Raw genomic sequence first — 24189 nt, forward strand, 5'->3', positions numbered from 1 at the left:
CACCGGCACATTGTAGAGACTGCCTTAAGCATGCTCCATGACACTGATCTCCCTATGACTCTATGGACTGAGGCATTTCACACAGTTGTTTATGTTATAAATCGATTGCCGTTAGCTCTTCTCGCAGGGAAATCTCCTTTCTTCTTTTTGAATCATGAGCATCCTAAGTATGATGAGCTTCGGGTTTTTGGATGCATTTGTTATGTTCATGTTGATTCCAGCCTCCGGAACAAACTTCAAGCTCGGGCTGTTATGTGTCAGTTTGTGGGCTATGCAGATCACTATCGAGGCTATAGGTGCTATAATCCCCTAACAGGTCGTATACATATTTCAAGACATGTTGTTTTTGATGAACTCAGGTTGAAGTTTCACACTTCTTCTAAGGCTCTTCATGATTCAGCGTCCAGACTGTATGATCCATGGTTATGTGCTGATATCTTAGGCGATGGGATTCAACCGACCACCTTCCCAGCCCCTTATGACAGTACTCACATTGAAGCAGATATGTCTGATGCCCAGATGGATGATCCTCCTTTAGACAGGTTTTCTGGCTTGGTTTATTCTCGTCGCACTCCTGCCTCTACTACTGATTCTGCCATTGTTCCTTCCCATCCACGAAGGTCCACTCGAGTGAGGCATCCCATGGATAAATGGGTAAGCTATGACACTTTCACTTTGGATTTTCAGCTTTTTATGACCAGTTTGCATAAACAGACTGAACCAAAGTGTTATTCTCAAGCCTCTAAAAATTCCCGTTGGATTGAAGCTATGAATGAAGAAATGGAAGCCTTGAATGAATGTCAAACATGGGAAGTCGTTCCACGGCCAAGGGATAAGAATGTTGTTGGGTCTAAATGGGTTTATAAAATCAAATATAAACCAGATGGCAGTATTGATAGGTATAAAGCTCGACTTGTGGCTAGAGGTTTCACTCAACAACATGGCGAAGATTATGATGAGACTTTTAGCCCTGTTGTTAAGATGAGTACCATTCGAGTTATTCTTTCTCTTGCAGTTACTCTTGGATGGCCATTACATCAACTTGATGTCAAAAATACATTTCTTCATGGTTTCCTCAAAGAGGACGTTTACATGGAACAACCTCCAGGATATGCTACTAATGATTCTAATTTATGGGTATGCAAGTTGCACAAGTCATTATATGGGTTAAAACAGGCTTCTCGTTCATGGTTTGAAAGGTTCTCCCTTCATATTCAAGAAGCTGGTTTTCAGAAGAGTGCCCTTGATCATTCTCTATTTATCTATCACAAAGGAGGGATCACTACTTGGTTATTGATATATGTGGATGACATAGTTCTCACGGGTAATACTTCCTCTCACATCGTTCAAGTCAAAGAGGTGTTAGAACAACACTTCAAAATGAAGGATCTCGGGGATCTCAGATACTTCTTGGGTGTTGAATTAGACAGGACTGATGACTCTCTCACTCTTTCCCAACACAAGTATGCCCTTGATATTCTCACCTCCTCTGGTATGACTGATTGTAAGCCCATTAACACGCCCAGCATTTTGCATGCAAAGTTGAACGTTTCAGATGGCAGTCCTGCATATCCTGATCCGACCTTTTATCGCAGTATTGTTGGGAAACTTCAATATCTGACATTCACTCGGCCCGACATTGTATATGCTGTCAATCAAGTTTCCCAATTTATGCATGCTCCCACAGACACTCATATGGAAGCTGTCAAGCGTATCTTACGTTATCTCAAGGGGACTATTGGCGATGGACTTACTTATAAACGCATGTCTCCTACCGTGGATGGTCATATTATCTCTACTTACACTGATGCTGATTGGAGAGGCGACCTTGATGAACGCCGATCTGTTTCTGGCTATTGTGTCTTTCTCAATTCTAACCTTGTCTGTTGGAGTAGTCGCAGACAACGCGCCATTGCAAAATCCAACACAGAAGCTGAATATAGGGCCATGGCTGCTGGCACTGCTGATGCTACTTGGCTTCGTCACCTCCTTGGGGAATTATCTCTTCCTATTGCTCAGTCTTCCGTGTTGGTTGACAATCAGAGTGCCATTAAAATTTCATTCAATCCCATACTTCACAGTCGTACCAAGCATATTGAGATTGATCAACATTTCATTCGTCAGAAAATAGAAGATGAGGAAATCTCCCCTGCATATATACATACTTCTGAGCAAGTTGCTGATCTTTTCACCAAAGGACTCACTGGATCACAGTTTTGGCATTTGAAGAACAAGTTGGGCATGATGAAAACTCATGCACAACTTGAGGGGGGATGTTAGAATTGTATTTGTCTTGGATATGGATCCAATATGGGATCCATATCCATACGTATGCTCCCCCCATATGGGCGGTGGCATACTTGTAAATCTTGTAATGTTTTCATGTATTTTGTTTAGAGGAGGAAGATCCTATATATACATAATTAAAGAGGGACACAGACATTACGTGTCCTACTTTTCTCTCTCCTTTTGGCGTCTCCCTCCTCTCTTCCTTTCATCTCTTCTCTTTTATTACTTTGATTTTCAGATTGAAGACTGTTCTCCAAAGCTTGAAGGCGCTCTATCTTGAAGACTTATTCAGATTCTTACACTTAGACCCGAATTCGAGCAAACTAGGTCCTCTCTCTTGTCTTCTTTCTCTTCTCCTCCGTTGGAAGATGTACTTACCAAGCTAAGTGGAGAAAAAACTCGATTGGGGATGAATAAAACCAATCAAAGTGTGTTGGTCGTTCCCTCTAAAGATGAAGATGAGGGTGCTTATGCCGTCTCTAGACCGGGGAATAATGTCAAAACATATAAACCCCCTCACTTCAACAAAAATCAAGGAGGAAGAGAAAATGGTGGACAATATGCAAAAAGAGATTATAGCAAAATCATATGTCACTTTTGCAAAAAACCGGGTCACATTAAACCGGTATGTCTTAAATGGAAAAAGATGGTGGCTATGTCTACAACTTTCCAACAATATAAGGAGGAAGGACCGTCAACTTCCAACAATGTTACATTATCTCTAAATCAAATAATGGAAGCTCTTCAACCTCTCCTCAAGGAATCCATTTCCGAAGTCGCCATGTCCACCTTCTCTCCTCCCGGTAAGATTCTTTGGCTCTTAGACTCGAGTGCATCCTTTCATATGACTCCAAATGTTTTTGCACTTTCTAAATACTCAAAAAATTTGTCACACTCTTTTGTTTCTACGGTGGATGGGGCTTCTCTTGAAATAAAGGGAATTGGAGATTTTGAAAGTCAAGGTTTTTTTGTTCCTAAAGTTAGATTTATCCCAAAATTAAATTTAAATTTGTTTTCCGTCTCTCAACTATCGGATCATGGGTGTGATATCAAATTCTCATCAAATAAATGTTGGATACAGGATCGTCGGTCTGGTAAGTTGATTGGGGAAGGCTCTAGGAAGGGAGATCTATACTTTATGGAATTTCTTCAAATTCCAAAACACTCTTTTTGTAATGTTGCCCAACATAAGGATATAAATATTTGGCATAAATGCCTTGGACATCCAAATATTGTCAAGCTTTCTTATTTACATTTTACCAAAACTTTATGTAAAAACAACTTCAATTGTAATGATTGTATTCTTGGTAAAATGAGAAGCTTACCTTTTGGATAAAAAACTATGTTTTCAACTAAGCCTTTTGAAATTGTGTATTCGGATGTATGGGGACCGACACCCGCTGTCTCTAAGGGAGGGTTTTCATATTATGTTATTTATGTTGATGATTTTTCAAGATATAGTTGGATCTACTTCCTCAAGCATAAACATGAGGTATTCTCTACCTTTAAGGTTTTCCATATGATGATACAAAACCAATTTAATAGTAAATTACAAATTTTTAGAACCGATTCCGGAGGAGAATATCTTTCAAATGATTTTAAAAGTTATATTGAAAATAATGGAATTATTCATCAAAGGTCTTGTCCCAAAACTCCTCAACAAAATGGATTAGTCAAACGAAAACATAGACATATAATAGAAACTACAAGAACCTTACTCATCTCTCAAAAAATTCCAAAAAGATTTTGGGCTGAAGCGGTTCTTGCATCGGTTTACCTCATAAGTAGACTTCCATCCAAAAATTTGAACCAAATAACCCCTTTTGAAATCTTATATAAAAAGGAACCCGACTACAGTAGACTAAGATTTTTTTGTTGTAAATGTTTTGTCCTCACCGACAAAAATGATAAATTATCTCCTAAAGCTATTCCTTGTGCATTTTTGGGATATTCGAAAACACAAAAAAGTTTTAGATGTTATGATATTAAAAATGACAAACTATATGTTTCAAGAAACGTGACCTTTTTAGAGAACATAAGTGGTTTTGAAGAACACAAAGCTCATGAAGATAATGTCGATTACTCTTTCTTGTTTGAACTATTATCTAGAAATGAAGATTTTTTTAGTGATGATGAAGTAAATGAGGATGAGGGTAGAAGTGAAAGTACTCCACAACCCATCCAACATGAAGAAGAAATGATAGTTGAACCAATCACCTATACACATAGAGATAAAAGTATCTTTAGAAGTGCAATAGAAAAATATAGTGACCCTAGTGAATCTTCTAACCAATCTCGAAGAACCGAAAGATCTAGGAAAAATCCTTCTAGATTTATATCCTATGAGTCTTTTTCTCCAAATCATAGGGCATGTCTTAGTGCCATTCACTCATACCAAGAACCTAGAAATTTTATAGAAGCTAAGGAAAGAATAGAGTGGAGGGACGCTATGGATAACGAGCTTAGAGCCCTCAACAAAGCTAAAACTTGGGTTTTTTAAGATCTCCCAAAATGAAAGAAATCAATAGGATGTAGATGGGTTTATAAAGTCAAAACCAAGAGTAATGGCACTCTTGAGAGATATAAAGCCCACTTTGTCGCTAAAGGATATAGTTAAGAATACAACATTGATTACGAAGAAACCTTTGCCCCTGTTGCACGAATAATCACTGTTAGGTGTTTGATCTGTTAGAAAGTGACTTGGAATACATTGGGTTCAATAATGAACCCATACTTATGCACGTGGAGTGCAAATATACCCATTAAAGGGAAACAACATAAGCACATAATGTGCTAACACATAAAACCCATAAAAAGGGAAAAATATGACATAAAGTCATAAGTTGCATATCATTGAAGAATAATGGAGAAGGGGTAAAAACCCCATTACAATGGAGCATAAGCTCCCTCAAGAAGTAAGAAAATACAAAGGGGAGAGCCCCTATTTATAAGCAAGAAAAGGAGCCACAAAGGGGGCTCCCAAGAGAGTCGTTGGGAGCCCCCAACGGTCACATATGTGACCGTTGGAGGCTCCCCAACGACTCTTTGGGGAGCCTCCCCATGTGGCACAAAAGCCGAAAATAAAAAAGGGAAAAAATAAGAAAAATAAAAAATAAAAATGGTAAATTACAAGCAATATTCCAAAGTGGAATATGCGCAAAACAGGAATTTACAGAAATACCCTTTTGGGTGAATAAAGAATATATATTTATATTCATATATATATAGATATATATATATACATATATATATATATATATGTATATGTATCTATATATATGAATATAAATATATACGAGATTACAAATGACGATAATACACATATTTTAACATCCCCCCTCAAACTTTGCGGGGAAAAACCCGAAAGTTTGGAAAAACAAAGGGAAGTCTTGAGACGAAGTCCAATTCTTCAAAAGGCTTTAAGGAAAAACTCCATCTTCATGACAGTTTGAGCTAGATCTTCAAGTCCAATTCCCCATCAATCGAATCCATGATGTATCTAATGTTCCACATCTTAGCGATCCTGTAGAAAATCAACAAAGAAACAAGTAAAACATATCTTTGCACTTTTACTCAAATGGACCATTTCTAACTAGCATAATTATGGATGACACATGTTAGAAATTATGCAAATTATGCAGAAATGACACTAAAGTTTCAAAATCATACATCATGTTAATACAAACTGAGCGGAAGTAAATTATACAAAAATAAATTGCAAGAATGCATAATGCATTCATAAGGTCCAACATTGGACAAATATAACCACATAATGGGGAATAACAAAATGATCCACGAAGGGATACCACAAGAAGCCTACGAAGAGGCATAAGATACATATGCTTTATTGAATGAGAGCCCAAAAAAGGCCATAAAGAGCATATGCATATACTTATCATTAAATGAATTAATACTCAAAGAACTCATTAATGATCATGCTTCAAACATGTAATGAAGTGCCAAACAAGAGAAACGAAATCTCCAAACATACTTTAGGCAAAATAAACCCAAGAGTTCACAAGGTTTTAAAATCATTTATGAAAGTCATACTTAATTGACAAAATACACATTTTGCATATAAGGGAGGCAAAAACCATAAGCACTTAATATATAGATTAAATGCTAAGAAATCAACTTGATATGCATATCAAAAAATATGATTTACTTGAAAAACACAAGTCATGGATGAAATTTTGCAAATTTCAACAATAGTTTATCCATTACAAACAACTTTCTCATTAGTCCTCCAAAACCCATAAATCAAGTGTATAAGCTACTAGATCAAGAATATAAAGCCATTAAAGGCCAAAGACACACACAAAGGTGTGTAAAAGAATCTCTTGTCTACATATAATAATACTTGAAATAAGTACATCTACGACAAGACCAAGAGAATACATGCCAACATGGACTAAAAAGTATCTCTTGTCTACGTAAAAAATACACTTAAAACCAAGTATGTTCAGCTACTAGAACAAGAGAAATAAGCCAACCATGGGCTAAAACATAATACATCCCTTGTCTACATAAGATGGCACTTGAAATGAGTGAAATAAGTCAACCATGGGCATACATCTAAGCGACTAGAACAAGAACACAAACGCCAACATGGACTAAGATCACACACGATGGTGTGAATCAACGTGTCTTGTCTACATATAAGATCACTCAAGACAAGTGTGTTCAACTACTAGACCAAGAGAGCAAAAGCCAACAAAGGGCTAAAAAACACACGAAGGTGTAATAAAATTCTTGTCTACATATGATGACACTTAGATAATGGGCATAAAAGGAAAAGACTTTTGAGGCAATAAACTTGTAATGAAAATAAACCTCGAATAAAACAATACTCCTTTTAAAATGAATTCTCATAACAATAACATGCATGTAAAAAATATCTTCAACAAGATACTATAATCGATAAAATAAAATTCTTGAGAACAAATGTGTGAACATACACACACCAAGAACACTTAGAATACTTGTGCAAAATCACAAGAACACATGTGCACAATGAGCACAACATACGGAATCACAAATGTGCAAATGCACTCATAAGATTCATAAACAAATAAAAGGTTGGGCTATAATCCCAAAACATCTTGATTTTAAATGTACCTTAAAACATTTAAGGTTTCAAATACCATATGTCCATCACATTTACTTAGATGCATCCATAATATCAATGGCACAAGAACAAACTAGTGACACACTCATATATCAAATCATTCTAGAGTCCCAAGGTGCCCATAACTCACCTCAACCACCATCTATAATATGGTAAGTGGACAATCTAAAAAGACATAACAACGAGTGCCACACTCATAATTAGAGATCATATACCAAATCATTCTAGAGTCCCAAGGTGCCCATAACTCACCTCAACCACCATCTATAATATGGCAATTTGGACAATCTAAAATGATATAACACGAGGTGCCCATAACTCACCTCAACAAACATCTCTAATAAAACAATAAAAAGGCCAAAACAATGATGCATTAAATAACATGTGATGGACAAACATAAATGCCACAAAAGGGCAATAAACACATAAGGAATCATTTTCCAAATAAAAAATTTTTACAAAGAGGACCGATTAACAAATTGAATCAAAGGTCCAATATAATCCATCAAAACAATTTTGCATAACCACGAATTATGCTTAATCTTCAAAAGAAGTCTTGTACACCAAAAAAAAAAGGCTTACTATGCAACATAACATGAAATATTAAGCAACATCATGTGTATGAACCGATTTGGAACAAACAAGCCTTAACTATGAAAGACATAAGGTGCAATTAAACGGTGAAGTTGGTGAAGTTCAAAAATAACAAACTTAGACCAATATAGGCATTCATAAAGATGGTGAATTTCGAAAGACTTATGAAATCTACTATTTCAACTTAAAAATGATAAACAATCATGAAATCTTCATAAAAGAGTATATACTCACAAGAAGATTATAAGGACCGAAAGGCTCCTTAAGGAGAGTTTGAACAAACAAACATATACAACTCCCAAAGAAGGAGAAAACTTCATTAAAGTGGAAGAAATCCCAACAAAATAGATTCATTAACAAAACCTTATGATAAATAAGATTGTACTATGGCTTAAATAAAAAGTAAACATTTATTGAGGAAAAATTTAACACTCTTAAGTTTTATCGAAAAACATGACTTAATAGATTATTACCTACTCCTAATGAAATAAGTACACAATAAACATTAGTGAAGACCATAACTTTTGTAATGAAATATGCGGAAAAGCAAAAGAGTGCATTAAGCACTTACAACATTCACTAATGAACAAACAAAAGGGCAAACACCAAAACCCACAAGAGACAATCACAACATAAAAATATAAATGTCTCTTATTGAAAAGAGAGAGAACTCTCTAAATGTTGAAAACATCCTTAAGAGTGTAAAGATAGAAAGAAAATCACCATATTCCATAAGACCATTTTAAAACTTAATTCAACCGGTATATAAAAAAAACTTTCTTAATTAAATGTTGCTCGGACACATAATATGGAATTTTTCATATATGCCAAACATTTTTCAAAAAAACTATATTTCACAAGCATTTTAATCTTAACATACCTTTCTTTAAAGACTAAACATTCATATAAAGGTATTTTCATAAACAAGGTTAGGTTTAAAATGTAAATTCAAAGTTCCAACAACAACAACTACGCCTTCATCCCAAAACAATTGGGGTCAGCGATATGAACCAAAAAAGAAATTCATTTTGGGTCTTCCACATGAATCCTTTTCCTCCAATCATTTCTATCCAACGCCATGTCCTTGGTGAGGTTCAAAGCATTCATATCCTTTCCTATCATCTCCATCCAAGTCTTCCTAGGCCTACCCCGACCTCTTTTAACTAATATATTTTCCCATTTCTCCAACCTTCTAACTGGAGCATCATTAGGCCTTCGCCGAATATGTCCAAACCACCGTAAACGATTCTCTCGCATCTTATTTTCAATGGGTGCAACACCTACCTTCTTACGTATCTCTTCGTTCCGAATCTTATCTTTTATTGTATTTCCACACATCCATCTAAGCATCCGCATCTCAGCTACACTCATTTTTTGAATATGATGTCTCTTGGCAGCCCAACATTCCGTACCATATAGTAAAGCGGGTCTAATAGTCGTCCTATAAAACTTTCCCTTCAACCGCAATGGCATTCTACGATCGCACAGCACTCGAGTAGCACTTTTCCATTTCATCCACCCAACCTTTATCCTATGATTTACATCTCCATCAATTTCTCCATACTTTTGAATGATGGATCCCAAATATTTGAAATAATCATTCACCGGTATATCTTGCTCACCAAGCTTCACTACACTCCCATCACTACTTCGTTGCTTACTAAACCGACATTCCATATATTCAGTCTTACTCTTACTCAACTTAAAACCTCTAGCTTCCAATGTCTGTCTCCATAATTCTAACTTAGCATTAACCCCAGCTCTAGACTCATCAATCAAAACAATATCATCAGCAAACAACATACACCACGGTACATTTTCTTGAATTGATCTCGTAAGCTCATCCATCACTATCGCAAATAGGAAAGGGCTTAAAGCAGATCCTTGATGTAACCCAACCGTTATCGGAAAATTGGTTGTCACCCCTCCACAAGTGCGGACATTGGTTACTACTCCTTCATACATATCTTTAATTATACTAATGTACTTGAGAGAAACACCTTTCTTCATCATTGTCCACCAGAGAACGTCCCTAGGTACTCTATCGTATGCCTTCTCTAAATCAATAAAAACCATATGCAAATCTTTGTTCCTCTCTCTATATCTTTCAATAAGTTGTCTAAGAAGATGTATAGCTTCCATAGTTGATCTTCCAGGCATAAAACCAAATTGATTCTCCGATATCATGACAACCTTCCTCAACCTAGACTCAATCACCCTCTCCCAAAGTTTCATAGTATGACTCATGAGTTTTATACCACGATAGTTTGTGCAATCTTGTATATCACCCTTATTCTTATATAAAGGCACCAAAGTACTCTTCCTCCACTCATTAGGCATCTTATTTGTTCGCCAAATCAAGTTAAAAAGATTTGTCAACCATTCTAAACCTTTCTCTCCCAAGCATTTCCAAGCCTCGATAGGTATACCATCTGGGCCAACTGCCCTTCTTGATTTCATTTTCTTCAAAGCCTCTGCAATTTCTTTCTTTTGAATCTTGCGCATGAAGTCACGATTTATCTCATGAAAAGGAATGGAGAAGTCTCCAAGATCTTGAGCATGACTATCATTAAATAGCTTATCAAAATAATCTTTCCATCTCTCCTTAATCTCCTCATCTTTGACTAAAACCCTTTGCGTTTCATCTTTGATACATCTAACCATACCCAAATCCTTCGATTTCCTATCTCTCATCTTTGCAAGCCTAAAAATATCCTTCTCGCCTTCTTTGGTATCCAACTTGTCATAAACCTCCTTATATACCTTAGCCCTCGCGTTTCGAACAACTTTTTTAGCTTCCTTCTTTGCTATCATATACTTCTCCAAATTCTCACTATCACGACTCTTACTCAGATTTCTATAACACTCTCTTTTAACCTTAATAGCTAATTTGACATCCTCGTTCCACCATGATATATCCTTACCTAGTGGTGCACCGCCTTTAGACTCACCCAATACCTCCTTAGCTATTTTTCTCATACCACCCGCTATCTTATTCCACATTGATTCTAAATCCTCCTCGAGACACCAATCAACTTCCTTAACTACCTGCTCTACAAACATTCCTTGTTTAGCTCCTTTCAGTGCCCACCACTTAATTCTAGGATCTATCCTATGTCTATCCCTTTTGCGGCATTGTCTAATTCTAAGATCTAAAATTAAGACTCTATGTTGTGTAGCTACACTTTCTCCTGGTATAACCTTACAATCGATGCAACAACCCCTATCTCTCTTTCTAAGTAGGAAAAAATCTATCTGACTCGTATTAACCCCACTTTTAAATGTTACTAGGTGAGACTCCCTCTTCCTAAACCAAGTGTTTGCTAAGATCATATCATAGGACAAACAAAAATCTAAAATCCTTTCTCCACTTTCATTTCTTTCTCCTATACCATAGCCTCCATGGATATTCTCAAATCCATCCCTACTAATGCCTACATGTCCATTAAGGTCACCGCCGATGAAAAGCTTTTCTCCATAAGATGTCTCTTGTACTACTCCATCTAAATCTTCCCAAAATTGATGCTTAATGGAATCATCTAAACCTACTTGAGGTGCATAAACACTAATAATATTAATAATATCCGTACCTAATACTAATTTAATAAGTAAAATTCTATCACCCTTCCTACGGACCTCAACTACATTATCTATAAACTGACGACTCATAACAATCCCTACTCCATTCCTATTCCTATTTATTCCTGTATACCAAATCTTATATCCCCAAGGTTCTATCACTTTAGCTTTCTCACCTACCCATTTGGTCTCTTGAAGACATAAAATATCAATCTTTCTCCTACACATAACATCTACTAACTCTACCAACTTACCAGTTAAAGACCCTATGTTCCAAGTGGCTAACCTAATTTTATGGTCTTGGACTAACTTCTTTACCCCCACCCGTCCAACAAAGTGAGGGAACCCTTGCCTATTTGACACCACACCCGGGCGCCGGTGTGACGCGTCGCTTCTGGGCGACGACCTAGCAACCCTTGCACATTTATCACTGCCTCCGGGCCTAGAGAGTACAGCGCGTCGCTCAGTAGGGAACGCCCCAACGAAATTCTCATATTGGTTCATTTTCATAGGATATGACAAAGTTTTTATGCTGGCTGTCACAGGCCTACCGCAACCCTCCTCCTTTATCCGGGCTTGGGACCGGCAGTGTAAATTCAAAGTTCCAACGGTCATAAATTTTTATCGACCCATTAAAGCAAGTTTTGAGCAATCATATATCTAATTTTTCGCCAAACAAGTTATCATTTAAAGTTTTTCAAAGAAAAACATACGAAAACGATTCAATGGAGTAGCAAGAAACTCAAAAAAGACATAATGACAAAAATCACACACAAAGAAAAGAACATATTCCATTCTTCATACAATACTCAAAGAAATAGAATGCATACCGAATAACTATAAGAAAGACAATAGAGAGAAATGAATACTTCACCATTTTTCTTTAACAAATTCTTGAATACCACGCTTCCTGATGCACCAAAGAGCAACTCGATCTCAACCTTGCTTTGATACCATGTTAGAAAGTGACTTGGAATACATTGGGTTCAATAATGAACCCATACTTATGCACGTGGAGTGCAAATATACCCATTAAAGGGAAACAACATAAGCACATAATGTGCTAACACATAAAACCCATAAAAAGGGAAAAATATGACATAAAGTCATAAGTTGCATATCATTGAAGAATAATGGAGAAGGGGTAAAAACCCCATTACAATGGAGCATAAGCTCCCTCAAGAAGTAAGAAAATACAAAGGGGAGAGCCCCTATTTATAAGCAAGAAAAGGAGCCACAAAGGGGGCTCCCAAGAGAGTCGTTGGGAGCCCCCAACGGTCACATATGTGACCGTTGGAGGCTCCCCAACGACTCTTTGGGGAGCCTCCCCATGTGGCACAAAAGCCGAAAATAAAAAATGGAAAAAATAAGAAAAATAAAAATGGTAAATTACAAGCAATATTCCAAAGTGGAATATGCGCAAAACAGGAATTTACAGAAATACCCTTTTGGGTGAATAAAGAATATATATTTATATTCATATATATATAGATATATATATACATATATATATATATATATATATATATATGTATATGTATCTATATATATATGAATATAAATATATACGAGATTACAAATGACGATAATACACATATTTTAACATGATCACCATTGCCTCTATTAAAAACTGGAACATTTATCAAATGGATGTCAAAAATGTTTTTTTAAACGGGGACCTTAATGAAGAAGTATATATGGATGCTCCTCCCGGCTTGGATGTTCCAAAGAGAAAAGTCCTTCGTTTGCAAAAAGCTCTTTATGGTTTAAAACATGCTCTTAAGGCTTGGTATGATCGATTTAATGAAGTAATAGTTCAAAATGGTTTTGTTTCATGCTACACTGACACTGCTCTGTTTGTTAAAAGGTCTGATGCAGGTATTGTGATTTTACTACTCTATGTTGATGATACGTTGATAACATGTAGTGACATAAAGGGCATCAAAGGTATTAAAAACACTTTGAAAGAAAGATTTAAAATGTCAGATTTGAGGTATCTAACTTATTTTCTTGGTATTGAGGTAGCCTATTCTCATAGAGGCTATTTTTTGTCTCAAACTAAACTTGCATGTGAGATTCTTGACAGATCTGGTATTACTGATAGATAAAATTTGTGAAACTCCTGAAATTGTGGGATCAAAGATGAAAATCGATGATGTGATTCTGTTGAAGGATCCTACCCCCTACCGGCAACTTGTGGGGTCTCTAATGTATCTTAGCATCACAAGGCCAGACATCTCACATGTCGTGCACACTGTAAGTCAGTTCCAACATGCTCCTACATCCGTTCATATGGGCGTTGTTCTCCGAGTTGTCAGATACATAAGGGGAACTATCAACAAGGGAGTTTTTCTTTCTTCATCCTCTGAATTAAATTTGATTGCATATACTGACTCTGATTGGGGAGGTAACCCAAATAACCGTCACTCCACTACAGGCGTTTGTATTTTTTTAGGTGAATCCCTAATCTCATAGAGATGCAAGAAACAACAAAAGGTGTCTTTGTCATCCACAGAAATAGAATATCGAGCCATGACTTCTACAACTATGAAAATTGTGTGGATTCATCAACTGTTATAGGATATGGGGATTCAGGTTCAAGGACCCACTAAGTTATGTTGTGATAATAAGAGTGCAATCTACATTGTCAAAAATCACACATTTCATGAACGCACAAAGCATATTGAGATGGACTGCCACTGCGTTAGAGAAGCATACTTGCAAAGAATTATAGATCTTTCATACGTGACTTCAGAATATCAGTTGGCAGATTTCTTCACCAAGGCTCTATGCTCTCCCAGATTCAATTTCCTTCTTGGCAAACTCTCGGTCATTTCGCCCTAAGTTTGAGGGAGGGTGTTAAATTGTATCTCCTATGTACATATATTTTTATATGTATATAACGAGAGATACATATACATATATGTATCATACATATATGTATATGTATCTATTGTTATATATATATATATATATAAATATATATTTTTCCCTTCATGTAACCCCCAGGGGTAGTTTTGTCTTTTGTTCTATTTTACGCATATTTGCATTTGTAAATATGTTTGTAATTTATTGCTTTTCTTCTTTTCCTTTTTTTTCTTTTTCTCTTTTCTTTATTTTCATTTGTTGACTTAGTCAACCTTAGAAATATAACCGTTGGAGGGGTCCAACGACTAGTGGGAGCCCCTCCAAGGCTTCCTCTCCTCTATAAAAGGGGTTGAACCCCTATTGTAAAATCATTCAATGCTTGGAGCATTGTTCTCCAACTTGTTCAATAAAATTCTTTATATTTTTGCATTTGGGTTCTCTTTTTGTACCTTTGTGTACATTGTTCTAAGTGTTCTTGTGCCTTTGTGCACCTCTCTCTTTGTGGTGGTTGTGCGTATTTAGCACTATATCTCTTTTGAGATATTTTCACAGTATCCACTATTTTGTCATCTAAAATCTCTGATTTAGCTACAATATCTGCAGCCAGCTTCATTTGAGATAGGATGTACCCTGTGGGTGAGTACGCCACCTTTATGCACAAAAAATATCTCAAATAACCAAGATCAAACATATCAAAATGTTTTTTGATAATAAAGAACAAACTCATAGAGACGTTAGTCTACAATATTCAAGACGTAGAGAGTTAAATCTTCCAGGTGCATTAGAAAAATATTCTGAAGTACCAACTAGAAGGTCATCCAGAATTTCTAAACCTCCTGAAAAATTTGTGTCATACAAGTTTTTTTCACCCACATAGGCAGTTATTGCATTAATATAATCATACGTAGAACCGTCATCCTATTCTCAAGCCAAAAATCATATGCAATGGATAGAAGCCATGAAGGCAGAATTAGATGCATTAGAAAAGGCTAACACTTAGACTATTCAAAATATTTCTCTAGGTAAGAATCCTATAGGTTGTCGATGGATTTACAAAGTCAAAACCAAGAGTGATGGAACTCTTGAAAGGTATAAAGCTCGATTAGTGGCCAAAGGGTATGCCCAATAGTATGGCATCGATTATGAAAAAACTTTTGCTCTAGTTGTTCGTATGACCACTGTCAGAACATTATTAGCCTTAACCTCCATTAGAAAATGACTCATATTTCAGATGGATGTCAAAAATGTTTTTCTCAATGAAAATCTCGTTGAAGAAGTGTACATGGAAGCCCCACTTGGTATTAGTATCCCTAAGGGTAAAGCTCTTCGTTTAGAAAAAGCTCTTTATGGTTTTAAACAGACACCAAAAACCTGGTATGATAGATTTAGTCATTTTATGCTTGATATTGGTTTTCAATCTTGTTTGACTGGCACTGCTTTGTTTATTAAGAATTATGATAAATGAATTATTGTTCTTCTTCTTTACATGGATGATATGATCATCACCGGAGGCGACAAATAGGGAATTGAAAACATTAAAAAACTTATTAAAACTCATTTTGAAATGATTGACTTAGGTTTATTAAGATATTTTTTAGAAATTGAAGTTGCTTATTCCCCTCATAGGTATTTAATATCTCAATCTAAATTTGCCTTTGATATGGTTTTCATGTTTGGAATTACAGATGATAAGAAAGTGGATACTTAAGAAGTTGTCAACATTAAAATGAGAATTGATGATGGAGAACCTCTTGATGATCATACTCCTTACAGACAGCTTATCGGAGCACTTTCTTATCTCTTCATTACTAGGCCAGATATAGCACACGCTGTATACACAGCTAGCCAATTTCAATATGCTCCCACCTTTGTTCACATAGGAACAGTTTTGTGTATTATTAGATACATAAAGTCCTCTCTTTCATGAGGTCTCTTCTTGTTTGTTTTATCGTCATTAGATTTAATTGCCTATACTGAAGCTGACTGGGGAGGTGATCCCAATAATAGACACTCAACCATTGGTTTTTGTGTTTTCTTATGTGAATCCTTAATTTTGTTGAGACGCAAAAAGCAGTAGAAGGTTTCTCTCTCCTCCACCGAAACTGCATATAGAGCCATGGCCAACACGACAATGAAAGTGGTTTGGCTCAGACGTCTCTAGTTGGCATGGGAGCTGAAGCAACACAAGCTTCAAGAATGTGCTGTGACGACAAAAGTGCGATCTATATTGCCAGCAACCGAATATTTCATAAATGCATCAAACATATTGAGATGGACGGTCACTATGTCAAAGAGGAATATCTACATGAAATCATTAATCTGCCATATGTTACATCAGAATATCAATTAATAGACTTCTTCATCAAACCTCTTGTTGCTCCCAGATTTCACTTTTTCTTAAACAAACTTTCGCTCATTGTACCGTAAGTTTGAGGGAGAGTGTTAAAATGTAAAATGTAACATATATAATATATATAATAATAATATAATACAATAATATTATTATATTTTTTTTTCTTTCCTTTTATTTTTGATTTATTATCTAGTTCATTTTGAACTAGATATTATAATCTAGTCAAGTCCCAACTAGGACTTGACTAGGATATAGTCGTTGGACTAGAGCCGTTGGACTTGGTCCAATGACTCTCAAGGAGAGCTCCATCTCTCTCCCACATGTATAATTAGGGGTGATCCCCCTCAATAATGTATTAATGCTTTTTAAGCATTTCTTGTGAAGAAATAAAGATTTATTATTTTAGTGTGTTCTTCATTTTTACCCTTTTATGGGTTGTGTTTGAGATGTCTCCAATAGACACTCCTTGAAGGTTTATCGTGCTTTTGTGGAAGACCACCATTTCATTACAGTACTAGCACAATGTTTTTTGCATGTGCACTTGAAAATTCCAGGCTCCAGCCAACCCTCAGCTAATAGAATTTAATATCTTTTTGGCCCCTATCATTTTCTATTCTGTAAGTGCTTGAACACAAAATTCTTACTGTCTTACAGTAACTTTTTGAGTCGTCTCAGTTTTCACTCTTCTAGTTAATAAACCACTGCTTCATCCATGATGATGTTTCTGTTAAATTCTATATGCAGCACAAATGCCAAACTTAAGTTTTCTGTCATCTCTAAATGGAGATCTTCCTTTTTTTCATTCCTTTCCATGATGTACTAAATTTCTTGCTACTTTTCAGCTAATAGAACTTTAATGTCTTTTTGGCCCTGGTACAATGCTTGAACCTGACAATCTTACTCTCTTACAGTAAGCTATTGAGTCCATTTTGTTTTCACTCTTGCATTAATAAAACCATTGCTTCATCCATGATGATGTATCTGTTTAATACTATATGCAGCACAACAAACTGTTTCAGCAACTGTAGGTGCAGATTTAAGTTTTTTGTTATCTCTAATGGTGTTCTGAGCTCTTTTTTCTTTATTCCTTTTCATAATGTGCTAATTTCCATTGAATCTGATCCAATTCTGCTTACAGGTTTGCAGCAAACAAGTCTATGGATAATTGTGCTTTTTGTAATGCTGATGGTGACTTTCTGATTGTTCCACAGCTGGGAAGTAAGATGGTCTTTTGTGGCTTCTAATCGATATTTCTTTTGTTCGATTGACTTTAAGTTGCTCTTACTCACTGCATCTGTGTTGGTATTGTTCTATGCTGATTTAGGCCTTATTTGGATATGCTGGGGATAAATGTTTTCAATGACAAGAAATAACATTGTTGTAATATTGGCATACTTGTAACACTAGTTATACTATTATAAAAGGGATCCACTAAATTGATCTTAGTCATGATTAGGATATATATATATATATATATGAAAAATGGTAGCTGCCTACCATTTTTTAGCCTACCGCCATCCTACCACCAGTGAATAGGTATTTCCCGATTGTTTTTCACAAATCTGTCCCTGCAGATGTGTTCGGCATGGTCGATTTGTTAGGAAATGACATTTGGATCATGTTTTTTCGATAAGAAACATGATTTCTTAAGCATTGAATATTTATGAAAATTGTAGACCATCGATTTTTAAATCTTATAAAAACCTAGCCGCATGTCGGAATCGGTCGATCCAAGAGTGATTTCTATAAAATCAAGCATGTAGATGTAATGAAGTAGGGAAAGAACCCACACAACGCACAAAGGGCACATGCACAAGCCACTATGGTCACAAGGACATGAGCACTTTAAAAAATAAATAATGTGGTAATGTTCAAATTCACTAAGAATGCATTGAGAAAAAATGGGAAGATCCCATTCAATATATACAAATAGGCCAATGGCTAGCCGTTAGGCTAGTCTAACAGCTCTATTGACTAGCCGTTAGACTAGCTCTAATGGCTAGTCAAAGAGCTGGTCAAACCAACAAAAAATATAAAAAAAACAGAAAAATAAAAATAAAAAATAAAAAATATACAAAAGAATGATAATCCTAAATTCAAAATGCTACCCAAAAATATGTAATATATATACATTTTATATACATAAATATATACATGTACTTGTACATATTTAAATGTATAAATACCTATACATAATTTTATATATATGCATGTACATATTAACAGTAGATCACATCTGTATGGTCAGATTTTAAAAATAATAGAAAAAACCCTTCAAAAACGGGGTAGGTAGCTACCATCTACTCAGGAAACATGGTAGCTGCCTACCACTTTTTTGGCTTACGACCAGCCTACCACTAGCAAACAAGTGTTTTTGGGTTGCTTTCCACAAATCTGACCCTGCAGATGTGTTCGGCATGGTCGATTTGCTGGAGAGTTTCACTTGGATCATGTTTTTTCAATAAAAAAAAACATGATTTTTTAAGCCTTGAATATTTATGGAAATCTTAGACCATTGATTTTTAAACCTTATAAAAACCTACCTGCGAGTTGGAATCAAACGATCCAAGAGTTGATTCTTATAAAATCAAGCATGTAGAACACCTGTACAGTCATATTTAAGGAAAACATGGAAAAAAACCTTCAAACCCCTATAAGCTGGAGGTAGGCTAGAAAAGTGGTAGGCAGCTAATCTAATATGCCAACCCCTAGATAATTTATCTTGGTGATTTTTTTTGTAAATAGTGTGGTCTTTGATCCTCTCTTTTCCTTCTTCCCCTATTCTAAATTTCTAATTCCTCATATAGTACTAGGGCAAACGAACTCTAGGTAGTCCCATATCTTCAATCTTTCTCTTTTTCATACTCTGCTTTTTGATAACCTTATTTTCTTTTTTACTCTTTTCCAGTCTCCTTTTTCCTTATTCCTTTTCCTTGTCTTTATTTATCCTTCCCTTTTCAGTCTTTCTCCAGTGACATATAGTTGAAAATACTATATCTATGATTCACATGAGTAAAGTGCTGCTAGAATTATTGATTAAAGCTTTCCATTTTATTGTGCATAAAATAAATATTCTGCCATGAAAACTATAGGGAACAACCCACTTTATTGATATCACTCCTCATATGAAGAGATGAAGGTTTGATGTTTATGCTTTGCATACATTGATTAAGGCTTAAGGAATAAATTTTCCTTAAAATCTGAGGTACATCTTGTTCTGGATTATGCAAATAATTGCAAAGAATATCAACGCTAGAACCTTATTAAAAGATGCATCATCATTTCATGTCACATTAAATTTGGCAAGAAGAATTTTGATATAAAAGAGGCTCAAGAAAGGCATTTTGTATATGAACTGCAAGAACACTAAGAAAATATAGATGACCACTATCGCTCCATTGAAACTATAGTGCCCATGGTTCATCAATTGGGAAAGATGCTTAAAACAAAGAAATCAAATGGACAAGAAGCAATATACTTAGAGAATGCAGAGAATGTTGAAGAAACAAAGTTGTAAATCATTTTCACTTATATGTAAGGACCTACATGTGAAGGGGAAACTCACTAAGGAACAGAAATGAAACTCTACTGCTTAAAATAAGGTTCTGATAACCAAAAAAAAAGTTTAAGTTGACAAAGCCTTATAATTAGATAGCTAATTGTTAGCATTGCTGGTGTTGACTTTTAAGTGTAGGCAATGATCAAGCTGCTTGTGAGCACAGGCTTGATTCTTTGGAGTTCAGATTTTCTTCTCAATAAGCCAAGCTCAGGTCCAGGTTCTGGTAGGCCCCGCTTTACGCCTACTAGGTATACCATACAGCAGATATGCATTCTTTTGCAGTTTCTTGTAAAACATATGGTGATTGAATTATTTGTAGAATGGCTTGTGGTGTGAAGGTCATGGTATCAAAGCTTGTCCCTTCCATCTTTACAAAAAAAACAAAGAAAAATGTGTTGTTAAAATAGTGGCTCGAGCTCAATCCAGCCAAGCTTGAACAGCAGGAGTTTTGGCTCTCCTTATTTATAGCCCTATTGTCCGATGCAGTTCCAGTTTTAATGTGTTCTTATTATTCCAGTTTGCGTGTGTCTATGGACTTCAGTACTTTGTGGGTTTTTTCCTCCTTTAAGATGCACTAATTTTGAATGTTTTTTGTTGATGAAACCATGAATAATTGTTGGACTTTGGTTCTTGTTCTTTAATAGTTATTTGTAAAACAAAAAGGTTGTAAGTGTCGTATCGCTACCCGTATTGGTCTGGCCAAAATAAAATATGTATCGTATCGTAAAAAAATCATAATTTTTTAATAAAAATTTTAAAAATTTCTAAAAAAAATCATGAAAAATCAGAAAAAAACTAGCAAAAATTCAAAAAATTATAACACATAAAACAATGATGATTTGCTCAAATTACAACCATAAAATCACATATGAAGCATTTATGTCTCTATGAGTTGCATGAGACATCATCAAACTTCAACTATCTCACAAGAACAATGCAAAATATTAAATATAACATGCCACAAGACTCATACATTTATATTACGTAAACAAAAATATTATGGCAATAGTTGCACTCGTTTTTCAATCAGTTTTCACTCATTACTTGAGTGCCTCATTATCATGTCGGATCATCTGATGTTATCTTTGTTGGAGGAGTGTGAGCCTGATTTCTACCTTGATATAAATCTCTAATTTTCAAGATAAGTTAGCAGGGGATTGCAAGGGGGCAGTGCCCTCCGAGGCAGAAATTTTTTAGAGGGTTTCTTTGTAATTTTACTCATAATAAAGATTTTTTACCTTAACCCACTTATTTGAGTGAAAAATTTGTAAAAATGCACTTTTACTTTAGCAAACCTCAAAAGTCATCTTCCTTGCACATGGATCGACTCCCAAATTGCTCTCACGAGTCTTGGTGCGTTAATACCTCTCTAATGACTTATACACAAATGAGGGAATCGGCCTTCAAGATGTATTTAAAACCCAAAACCCAAAACTAGAAAATTATGATTCAGCCTTTTTTTAAGTGCATCGACCTTGTATTGTACGATACACCCCGTATCATATGATACGGGCCTGTGTCATACGATATAGATACGATACGCACTCGTATCGCAATAGAGTGCATATCGTATTGATATTCCTTATAGTAGCGATATGTATCATACTGTGTCGTACGATACATACAACATTGGTAAAAAACTTTTAAGCCCTTTAGAGACTCATGTACATTATCTGCAATGGAGCTTGCTGGTTCCCAAGCCTTTTAAGTTTTGGTAGAAGTTTCAGAAAACTATGAATATTTGTTGGGCTTCAATTATTATTTGTTCTTTAATAATAACTCGGAAGGGGTACATAAGTTTTGGTCCTTTAGAGAATCCTTTCTAAACCTCAATTTTTTTGTTTGTTTTATTTCGGCACGGAAGCATTTGAACATTCATGCGAAACAACCCAGGCCTTTTGTAGATTTAGTAGCAAGTTTTTTGAAGTATGTATATGTCTGCTTTCTTGCTGATATGAATGTGTTCCTTGATTTTGTATCTTCTTCTTTTTCCTCCTTTATGTGCTAATGCAATTATTATATACTTTTCTTATGTAGGGCTATGGATCACAACAGAATTTGGAAGATTGCAAGTTTCTCCTGGTGAAATAGCTGTTTTGCAGCAAGGTTTTCGTTTCTCTGTTGACCTTCCTGATGGTCCATCACGTGGTTACATTGCAGAGGTTTTTGGTACCCATTTTCAGCTGCCTGATCTTGGCCCTATAGGTAATTGGACATTCGTTGTTCTATGACTCATGGATTCTCATGATCTGTCTACTCTAGTGGACTTTGATTTACCTACGACTGATGATAGTCTCTCCTTGATGTTCAGGTGCTAATGGCCTCGCTTCTGCAAGAGATTTTCTGGTCCCGGTAGCTTACTTTGAACAGGACTCTCGCCCAGGATACACCATCGTTCAAAAGTTTGGAGGTGAACTTTTTACAGCCAAACAAGATTTTTCTCCTTTCAACGTGGTTGCTTGGCATGGGAATTATGTCCCATACAAGGTAAAGATAAGTTTTTATTTGTATAGGCAGCTATTTAACCTTGGGAAGAAAAGTAGATGCCAAATGTTGAAGCTTTTATCTTCAATTCATCACTGTATCCGCATTTTAATCCTACAAATCTTTTTGCTGCTTCTTTTAATGTTTTGGACATTTTAAAAATGTATTCATGTTTAATGCAGTTTGATCTGAGTAAGTTCAGCCCCTTCAATACTGTTTTAGTTGATCACGGAGATCCTTCAATAAACACAGGTAGAGTTGATACTCAAAAAGCAATATCTGCATGTAAAGTTTTTCCCTTTTCTTGTCTCATTTACCTTCTTTTAATTGTCTTGTCCTGTATATTTCCTTTTTTTATTTTTTATTTTGTTTTTTATTTTTGTCTTGGCCTGTATATTTCTATTACAGTACTTACAGCACCCTCAGATAAGCCGGGTGTAGCTCTGTTAGATTTTGTAATCTTCCCTCCTCGATGGTTGGTGGCAGAGCATACCTTTCGTCCCCCATATTACCACCGGAATTGCATGAGTGAATTTATGGGATTGATTTATGGTGGCTATGAGGTCTGTTCTCTTTGTACCATATCTTTCTCTACATCACAATTTTGAACTTTGGTTGAATGATGATCTATCAAAAAAGAAGCTATGTCTAATTTAACATTTGCTGATCTGTTGGCAATAGGCAAAAGCAGATGGGTTTCTGCCTGGTGGTGCGAGCTTGCATAGTTGCATGACTCCTCACGGACCTGATACTAAGACCTTTGAAGTACTCTCTCCTCTTGCTTTTTTTTTTCTTTGCCTTTTCTTTTATTACAATTATCGAACTTAATCATAGACTGCTCTTTGTTCCCATGATAAAAGGCAACGGTGGCATGTGGGGAGCATGTGGGCCCATCCAGAATAGCAGACACAATGGCCTTTATGTTTGAATCATGCTTGATCCCCAGAGTCTGTCAATGGGCATTAGAGTCTCCTTATATGGATCATGATTATTACCAGTGTTGGATAGGCCTGAAATCCCATTTCTCACATGAAGAGGTCACAGTGAAATCAAGCAAGAAACCTATCCCTGATGATACTCATCAGCATGCAGAGTGATCCTTGCAAGAATACTGCTACCAATGGGTGTCTTGGTAACTGGGGACATTCCTGGCCCGTGCTCAGGATTCTTTGATACATAACTTGTAAAGGGAAGAAAGTTTGCACATGGAATAAATAAATTGTAAATGACAAAACTGAAGTTATGCCTTCATATATATAATAAAATATTGGCATCTCGTGTACATAATCAACAGCAGTAGATATTTACTGGTAAATGCTGAACCCTTATTATTCA

The 24189-nt window shown here is 35.8% G+C and overlaps 1 protein-coding gene across 2 annotated transcripts in view; it reads left to right on the forward strand.

The window, feature by feature from the left end:
- LOC149836771 (homogentisate 1,2-dioxygenase-like) overlaps window positions 1-24189 on the forward strand; it is a 32468-nt gene extending 8279 nt beyond the window's left edge. For both annotated transcript variants that reach the window (XM_090007113.1, XM_090007114.1), the window contains exons 3-9: window positions 17950-18029; window positions 22408-22575; window positions 22682-22857; window positions 23037-23106; window positions 23263-23417; window positions 23536-23619; window positions 23715-24189. In XM_090007113.1, coding sequence (XP_089863239.1) covers window positions 17950-18029; window positions 22408-22575; window positions 22682-22857; window positions 23037-23106; window positions 23263-23417; window positions 23536-23619; window positions 23715-23951 — 970 coding nt within the window. In that variant the 3' untranslated portion in view covers window positions 23952-24189. The remainder of the gene's footprint in view (window positions 1-17949; window positions 18030-22407; window positions 22576-22681; window positions 22858-23036; window positions 23107-23262; window positions 23418-23535; window positions 23620-23714) is intronic.

The sequence above is a fragment of the Nuphar pumila genome, chromosome 5 (genome assembly GCF_984573655.1).
Source record: "Nuphar pumila chromosome 5, dmNupPumi1.hap1.1, whole genome shotgun sequence".
Lineage (NCBI taxonomy): Eukaryota > Viridiplantae > Streptophyta > Magnoliopsida > Nymphaeales > Nymphaeaceae > Nuphar > Nuphar pumila.